Here is a 9,649-nt window from a genome sequence, read left to right as displayed (position 1 = left end):
GTGCAAAAGAGGTGGCCGGAATGAACCTAGTTGAAATTCACGGACGCCATTTTGAACAAAAGTTGAATGTAAACTTTAATACAAGGGAAGTAACTCGAGCAAGGAAAAATTACCTGTAGAACTTTTAGCCATTCTATTAGATTGTTACCAGGCTCTGCGACGTGGACGCAGTTCTACTTAAGGCCCCCCTTTTTTTTATTCTTTTAATTTCATATAGTCAGTATATTTTTGCTTTATTGTTTTATTTAAATGAATTTAATTTTTTATTGTAATCTTTTTATTCTATTTTTGTTTCATTGTTATATGAAAATTAATTTCTAAAACCTACGATGATCGGAACATAACCAGTCTTCTTCTGAATCTCTAAGATTTGCACACTCTTTATGTTTCCACGTTTTGCAATGTACCCTACCTGTTCTCCAGTCACAGCCAATCATTTCATCCATCCAATCTGGAAACCCACAAGAACAACTACTATTGTGATACTGTTATTACTTGCCTTTTTTAGTTGTGATGCTATTTTAACGAACTGTGGAAACGGCATGAAATAACCTTTATCTAAACACCAAATTAAGTGATCCCGCATTTGATTTTCAATGAAATTAGTTTTTTGTTTGAATGAATTACCTTTAAAACAAAATTCTACCATATTAGCTATTGCAAAAAGCCCACAATCGTAGCCATTATTTTGATCCTGTACATCTAAAATTTTGACTGGGATACTCCTTTTATTATTACCGTAAATACTACAAAGCTGAAGTTCGATTGACGGAGTGTTAACTGTATGATTTTCTTTTGATGCTAAACTGTCTAGAACGGATATATCCCCATTACTTGTTTGAAAACTTGTAACCCAGTGGTCTCTTCCATTATGGTGAATTTGAACAGAAGGTGAAACTACAGATTGAAAAGCTATTTGGTTTTTCCATTTGCATTTATTTGAATCATATACTGGAGCTAAGTTTGTCAACTGAAAACCATTCAAACCAGGAAATTGTTTAGACATTATTGATTGTACTTCATTTATAATATCAGAACAAATCCATTCTTTATTGGAAATTTTAAGTTTATGGCTTTCATTTAAGTTATTTACCCATGGGTTTTGTAGCGACTCTGTGTTATCAGCGACTTTACGTTTTTTAACAAGTTGTACATTATCTTCGCTAATATTACATGTATCAGAATCTTCTAACTGAAATCTTAATTTCTTTTTGGAACACGTGGTTTCCTTTTTTACAGGACTTAAGGTTTTTTAATAGATTGATTTGTAGGAGTTTTTATTTGTTGAATAGGAGTTTTTGATGGACCTAGTTTTTTCGTAGATTTTGGCGTTTGATATGTCTACTTCTTTAGATTCACTAACTTTACTAACATTAGGTTCTTGAACTGATTCACTGACTTGGCTTGCTACTGTTTTACCGTTTTCGTTAGAAGTAGGTTCTAATAAGTTTATAAAAGACTCGTTTTTTAAATTACCTTTGACAAAGTCTACGATTTCATCGGGGTTTAAAAGTTTTTTGGGTATGACAATTTCATCTTTTGGAATCTTAGCATATAAAAATTTATCTAAAAGTTTGTATTGTCCTATTCCTGCCATTCCAGTTTGAATGTTATAAAAATATCTATACTGTAGCAACTGTAAACTTAATGTTAAAATATCGACGGGTAATTCCTTACCTTTCACGTGAGTTTTCAAGACAGCGTCGATACTTTCTGACGCATTATTTGTAATACCTGACAGCGGATTATACAAACCATTGAACTGTTGAATGTTCCACTTTGCAGCATGTAATTTGATGTCATTCTGGAGATGGTTGTTGAAGTAGTTTAGCGCTAATTGGGACCACTTACCTGTGCGAAGTTGGACTGTGTCGTCAAAGTCTTCCTCGTTTGACTGAAGAATTCTAGTTAAATCTTGTAAATAAATAGCTATCTCAGAACTATCTGCGTGATTCTTTTGTAACCAGTATTTAAAGTCTCTTTTAATATGATTCCAGCAGAACAGATTAGTACAATTTGGTAACACCTTTTTAATTGCATTAGAAACACCCTTTTCTCTATCTGTTATAATTGGAATATTCTTTTTCAAAAGTTTTGGAACTTTTTCACAAAGATAATCAAACAATCGCTCGTGACATTTTTGAAATTTCCTTTCATGTACCAAAAATGCTAATGGAATGTTAGGTTTGTTTTCAAAAAGGATATGTTGGAAAATGACGGGTGTTACATAAAAATCACCTAGATTAAAAGTTGTGTCATACCCTAAACACATTGTTACTGAGCTATCGTCTAAATCTAACAATTGGTTAAAAACCTCAAAAATTTCTGGTAGACCAAGAATAGTTCCTAAGGCAGGATACACTTTAATCTCATGGATAAAACCATCCAAGTGATGAGCAAGTAAAACCAAATTATAGATTTCATCCCTAGTAAGCTGTTTAGTTTCTCTTACCTTTTCTGTGACATACTCGATTTGTCTTACATTCCTAGCATTAAGAACCCCTATATACTCGCCACTTTCTACGTTGCTATTTGTACACTGTCTATCGAAAATTTCTGAAGGGGACGAACCATTTTCTGACATTTTCTTGATATCATTTAGCACGGAAGGACATGTCCGAACAAACTCTGTATTACTACTCTTACTATTACCATGTGGAAGAGGGGAATACTCTGTATGGTCACCCTCATATACAACTTAAACCAGATTTGGGTTTGACGATAAAGAAAAACCTTTACGGACAAAATTGGCGTTACCTAAATCCCTTTTTCTACCTTTACGATTCCTACCAACAACACCTTTGTTGCAACTAGCATCAGTCTTAATTTTGAAATACGTACGACTTAGACATACATCAATCTCTCCTTTCACTGAAATATTGGAACTACCGTTATTGATCCATTGGTACTGATCACATTTCCAGTCGTCTGGATTCTTACATTGAACTAAGTAGCACTCACCTCCCTTAGGTTTAACCGGTGGTATATTCGAAACTCTATCTGTGATAGGATCTTTAAGGATGCTAACTATGGTATCAGTTGTTATATTGATGTTGGTGTCATAAACCTGCACACCACCGCCTACAAGAAGTTGTTCCGACTCGGGTATACTTACCGACCTAGTAATCTTCGTTTTACTTACAGACTTAGCGACCTTTGGTTTACTCACCGATTTCCGAAGCTGTCTTGTCCGGTTTTTCTTTTGTCGACGACTTAAAGTTGGAGTAGTTGCTGGAGTATCACATGGAGTAGTGGTTGCTGGAGTAGTGGTTGGAGTAGTTGCTGGAGTATCACATGGGGCAGTGGTTGCTGGAGTAGTGGTTGGAGTAGTTGCTGGAGTATCACATGGAGTAGATGCTGATCGAGTAGTTGCTGGAGGTCGAGTAGTGGTTGGATCAGCAGTAGTTGGCATCTTAGTTGGTGGCGGCGTCGTACTAGTGCGTCGTGGTAATGCTGGCCATGATGCTGGATCTTCACTCACTACGAACGTTGGTTCGACATCTACATGAACGGGTGGCAGAGAGAGAAGTGCGGTAAGGTACGGAGTCTGGGTAGGGGATCGAGTCTGGGATGGAGTAGTGGTTGATCGAGTAGGGGGTCGAGTCTGGGATGGAGTAGTGGTTGGAGTAGTTGCTGGAGTCTGGGATGGAGTAGTGGTTGATCGAGTGGTGGTTGGAGTATCAGATGGAGTAGTGGTTGATCGAGTAGGGGGTCGAGTCTGGGATGGAGTAGTGGTTGATCGAGTAGGGGGTCGAGTCTGGGATGGAGTAGTGGTTGATCGAGTGGTGGTTGGAGTATCAGATGGGGTAGTGGTTGATCAAGTAGGGGGTCGAGTCTGGGATGGAGTAGTGGTTGATCGAGTATGGGGTCGAGTCTGGGATGGAGTAGTGGTTGATCGAGTAGTGGTTGGAGTATCAGATGGAGTAGTGGTTGATGGAGTAGGGGGTCGAGTCTGGGATGGAGTAGTGGTTGATCGAGTGGTGGTTGGAGTATCAGATGGGGTAGTGGTTGATCAAGTATGGGGTCGAGTCTGGGATGGAGTAGTGGTTGATCGAGTGGTGGTTGGAGTATCAGATGGGGTAGTGGTTGATCGAGTGGTGGTTGGAGTATCAGATGGAGTAGTGGTTGATCGAGTAGGGGGTCGAGTCTGGGATGGAGTAGTGGTTGATCGAGTAGGGGGTCGAGTCTGGGATGGAGTAGTGGTTGATCGAGTAGTGGTTGGAGTATCAGATGGAGTAGTGGTTGATCGAGTAGGGGGTCGAGTCTGGGATGGAGTAGTGGTTGGAGTAGTTGCTGGAGTCTGGGATGGAGTAGTGGTTGATCGAGTAGTGGTTGGAGTATCAGATGGAGTAGTGGTTGATCGAGTAGTGGTTGGAGTATCAGATGGAGTAGTGGTTGATCAAGTATGGGGTCGAGTCTGGGATGGAGTAGTGGTTGATCGAGTATGGGGTCGAGTCTGGGATGGAGTAGTGGTTGATCGAGTATGGGGTCGAGTCTGGGATGGAGTAGTGGTTGATCGAGTAGGGGGTCGAGTCTGGGATGGAGTAGTGGTTGATCGAGTAGGGGGTCGAGTCTGGGATGGAGTAGTGGTTGGAGTAGTTGCTGGAGTCTGGGATGGAGTAGTGGTTGATCGAGTAGTGGTTGGAGATCAGATGGAGTAGTGGTTGATCGAGTAGGGGGTCGAGTCTGGGATGGAGTAGTGGTTGGAGTAGTTGCTGGAGTCTGGGATGGAGTAGTGGTTGATCGAGTGGTGGTTGGAGTATCAGATGGAGTAGTGATTGATCGAGTGGTGGTTGGAGTATCAGATGGAGTAGTGGTTGATCGAGTATGGGGTCGAGTCTGGGATGTAGTGGTTGGAGTAGTGGTTGGAGTATCAGATAGAGTAGTGGTTGATCGAGTGGTGGTCGGAGTATCAGATGGAGTAGTGGTTGATCGAGTATGGGGTCGAGTCTGGGATGTAGTGGTTGGAGTAGTTGCTGGAGTCTGGGATGGAGTAGTGGTTGATGGAGTAGGGGGTCGAGTCTGGGATGGAGTAGTGGTTGATGGAGTAGGGGGTCGAGTCTGGGATGGAGTAGTGGTTGATCGAGTAGTGGTTGGAGATCAGATGGAGTAGTGGTTGATCGAGTATGGGCTCGAGTCTGGGATGGAGTAGTGGTTGATCGAGTGGTGGTTGGAGTATCAGATGGGGTAGTGGTTGATCGAGTATGGGGTCGAGTCTGGGATGGAGTAGTGGTTGATCGAGTATGGGGTCGAGTCTGGGATGGAGTAGTGGTTGATCGAGTAGGGGGTCGAGTCTGGGATGGAGTAGTGGTTGATCGAGTAGTGGTTGGAGATCAGATGGAGTAGTGGTTGATCGAGTATGGGGTCGAGTCTGGGATGGAGTAGTGGTTGGAGTAGTTGCTGGAGTCTGGGATGGAGTAGTGGTTGGAGTAGTGGCTGGAGTCTGGGATGGAGTAGTGGTTGATCGAGTAGTGGTTGGAGTAGGGGATGGCGTAGTGGGTCGAGTATTGGCTGGCGTAGTTCTGATGTGGGCAATTCCGGCGAGGAGGTCGTAGATGACACGATCGGTTCCCTTGAAACTCAGGTGGAGACCATCTCTACTTAGTAGCTGTCCGTCAATCTTTCTGCTGCGGGTGAAGTTCGGATGAGGGATGTAATGGAGCTTTTCTATCATGTCTGCCAGCATCCTCAGGGAATCGCTGATCTCTCGGGCCTTCATGTTGACGTTCGCGATGAAATGTGGTCTCTGGGGTGCCTCCTCCCATCTGGACTCTACGCGGGGTAACAAACCAGATATCGCTATCTGGGTCAACGGGGAAGCTGACCAAACCCTCTCACACAGTAGCTGAAACCGGTTGAGGACGATGGCAACGGAGTCATTGTGAAGGTTATTAGCACCACAATGTAAGACAATAATGTCAAAATTGGGTGCTAACTCTTCTATCTCGTCCCACATCTCCTCAACACGGTAGCCACTGCGAGAGACAACGAAGATATCATCACTCGGACGCAAGTACTTATGAAAGTACTTGGCCTGTGAATGACCGGCGATAAGGGTTGACATTATGAGCACTAAAGTATTGGAGCACTAGTAAAGCAATATGTAAATATTGTGGATTAATCAAACCATGTGGATTAATAACGACGATGTGGTGGGGGTGTGGCGTTGTGGGCGGGCCCATGTACGCCAGTCGCTCTACGATGGTATTAAAATAGCCCACGTTATAGTTTTTTTGTCGTGGGAGGGTGACCGAAGGGAGCCAAGAGGCTTACTATATACTTGTGTTAAAAATTTATCTTTATATATTTATAAGTTATCTTTGCAAAAAAAAAAGTAAAATCGATAGATATATGTATTTGTTCAAAAGTGAGATTATTGTCGTATGTTGATGTTCGAATAGGGGTGATATATAATGTGTCTGTTGTGTACCCCGGGTCTAAGGCCACCAGTTACACCCGACAGTCGAGGACGTCACTGCTTCCGCAAGGTACAGTACTTTGTCCTTTTGCCGGGCTTGGCTGGAGGTATAGATGGTCCGGGGCGTCCCTATAGTGTATGCGGGTTTTTATCTTATACTAATGTATGCAAATTATACAGTATGAGAAAATGTAGAAAAAAGCGGCAATAGAAGTTTTATAAAAGAAAAGCAAAAGATTTAACATAAAAAGGAGGAGAAAAATCATTTAGCTGTCTAATACTTATAAAAAGTAATTTATTGTTACGTGAGGGCTAATGTACCCAGCTTATTTAAATAATTACGTAATAGCTACGTATAAAATGTATCAGTTAAAAACATTAAAAAAAATCAACTAATTCCTCTGCCACAGGAATAGTTGTCTGGTATCATTTTGATGAAACCAAATATTTAAGTTATTTGGTTGCCAGGCGGACTGTGTCCTTTAGTGTCCTGGCCAAGAAAGTGGGATAAAAAAAAAAAAAAAAAAAAAAAAATGATACGATGCTGATGAGATTAATGTAATTGAATGAAGTAGAATTGAAGAAGTTTGGTTTAAAATATTACCAGCTATTATGTGGAGATGATATAAAAAAGAGAACAAAAATTATTACTTAACTATTTCCTCTGCCACAGGAATAGTTATCTCCATATGTAGTTTTCACTTTAATCTTATAAAAAATATCCTTATACCAGTAAGTACAAGGTATAGATTGTCAGGCGGGTTTGACCCATTTAGTGTCCTGACCGGTATTTCTTTGGAGTTGTCTCCCCTGGTCCACTACAGGATTAGTGGGGGGTTGACTCGTTTCACAATATATAAATAAAAATTTATGTGCGGAGCACTTATTATGGAAAAAGTTGGGTTCTTTATAAAAAGAAAAAGGTACAAGCTGGATATCAAGGGTTGTTAGTTGTTATAAAAAGAAACCTTGATTCCTGAGTTATATCGACTATTTTCTTAAGGAAATTAGTCGATGTACAAAGTATTATTAGTAATCTATTGCCCCGAAAAAAAAGTTCAAATTCTTTAGCACTATGATAACACTTTTCCGAACATGAAGGCGATGGAGTATTCATGAGTCTATACATGAATATATATTTACTTAAAATATAAACTTTTGTATTTTAGTTCATATATTTACTTAGGGAGTAATTCCCTTTTAAAACAATTTGTATTAGGTGGGCTCGCCCTACATTCTCATGACTGACCTTGTGACCCATTTCCCGTTACTTCTTTCTAACCGTACCGGGATCTGAGCCACACACATATATATGCCATTAACACACGGGTGTGTTAATATTCACTGAAATGGCTGCTGTGGGGTATAATGAGAAGTGCGCTAGTGATTGGGCAATCCCCTACCAACAGGACACACCTCCCATATATACCGTCACCTGTATACTACATATCGCTCACCCGTACCTGTATATTTGTATCGATCCACCTTCATGTTGGGCTGACTTAAATTGCTAACCGCCAGCGGTGTTACCAAGTGTAATCTAAATTCTATTTATCCTATCTATAAATGGGAAAAAGAAAAAACCTACTGAAAGGCTTATAATGTTATCCCTATTAAAGTCTATACGGTAGAAAAAATGCCTCCCTATTTATATGGGCTTTATTTAATAGTTTAAAGAAATAGTTCGTGTATACTGTCGCAGCAGTATCACGACTCCCCCCTTATTTATTCAATACAGTTATTTATCAGAAATGATAGAGTGGGGCATGAGGACATTAGCGTATGAGTGTGCCGTGCAATACGTCACACCCCTAATTGCCGTATTCCTCCTATATACACTATAATTAAAAATCTAGGCCTATTCTAAGACATAATAATAAAAAGAAGTTCTACTTCTGAGATAGATGCATATAAGACGAAGATGAGTGAAGATGAGTCAAGAGTTGTAATGCCATGTTATGGCATTATATAAATTCAATGTTAATTAAAATATTTAAAAAGTGACCTTATAATTTAGGACACCATTGTTTGATGAGACAGGTCCCTGTGCCCCTCGTCATTGTGTTGGGGACAGGTATTGTCTTACAAGGTATGATAAAAGGTTTAAAAGCACGTGACAAGCACCTAGTTTTTGATGGTTATTTTGAAGAAAAATAAATTGTATTTATAGTGTATTTGCTATACCAGTCTTAGAAATATATTTGAGTACTGCCGTAGTAGCTTTGGGATTGTCTGCAAATAAATTTGGAAATATATTAGTTAATGTGGATGGCTGTATGTCCATATCCCGGAATAGCCTCTGCCTCTGTATATAAAAACGATCACATTTTAATAAATAATGCTCAATGGTTTCTGGTACGTTGCAAGTTTCGCAAAGACCGTCTGTATGTAGATTCATCTGAAATAGATAATGATTTAATCGGCATTTTCCTAATCTTAAGCGTGTATATGCAGTGACTAATTGTTTGTTATTACAGATGATTTTTTTGGTAAAAGTTTTCAGAATTGGCATGTGTTTTTTCATTGATTTGCCGATATCAGGATCTCCCCAGTATGTTTGCCAGCAATCAAACATTTTATTCTGTAAAAAGGAATGTATTTCTCCTTTTACTAAAGGTACATGTATGTCAATTTTTTCTGAGTTTAAAGAACTTTTGGCCTCGGCATCAGCCATGTCGTTTCCATGGATACCAATATGGCTTGGTATCCATGCCAGGGATACAGTGCTACCTAAAATAGATGTTAATTTCAAGATTTCGTATATAATCGGGTTTGTAATTTTGTGTTCTGGTGTTTGTAATGCTTGTAGTGCGCTCAGTGAGTCTACAAGTATGACGGAGTTATCTGCCGCTGTATTGGTTAGAAACTGTAAAGTAAGTTGTATGGCTGCAAGTTCCGCTGTCATAATAGAAATATTATTACTCAATCGGAACTTATTTTTAATGTCTAAGGCTGGAATGACAAAAGCACATCCACATTTTTGAGTATTTGGATCTTTAGATCCATCTGTATATATATGTGTTCCTTTAAATGAGTCGATATAAAGTCGTGTTGGAACTATGGCGTCTGCAGGAGACATTGATTTATTTACGGTCTCGTGTAAGTCTATATTAATCATCGGTTTGTTCAGGGTCCACAATGGGATTGAACTAAACTCTGCTGTATGTACGTTGATGTTACCCAGCTGAAAAGTAGATTGGATATCTTTTAGACATGTATAATACGATTTGT

General features: G+C 39.9%; 1 protein-coding gene across 1 annotated transcript; it reads right to left on the bottom strand.

The window, feature by feature from the left end:
* Window positions 1–944: 944 nt before the first annotated feature.
* On the bottom strand, window positions 945–3,730 carry LOC117318917 (salivary glue protein Sgs-3-like; the record flags this gene model as incomplete). The annotated part of the gene is made up of 3 exons (XM_033873852.1): window positions 945–970; window positions 1,678–1,914; window positions 2,962–3,730. Coding segments are annotated over 3 exons (1,032 nt in total), but the record flags the coding sequence as incomplete, so codon positions are not given.
* Window positions 3,731–9,649: the final 5,919 nt, after the last annotated feature.

This window comes from Pecten maximus, unplaced genomic scaffold (assembly GCF_902652985.1).
Source record: "Pecten maximus unplaced genomic scaffold, xPecMax1.1, whole genome shotgun sequence".
Lineage (NCBI taxonomy): Eukaryota > Metazoa > Mollusca > Bivalvia > Pectinida > Pectinidae > Pecten > Pecten maximus.
The sequence above is the reverse complement of the archived record's forward strand: the minus strand, read 5'-3'. Positions and strand labels throughout refer to the sequence as shown.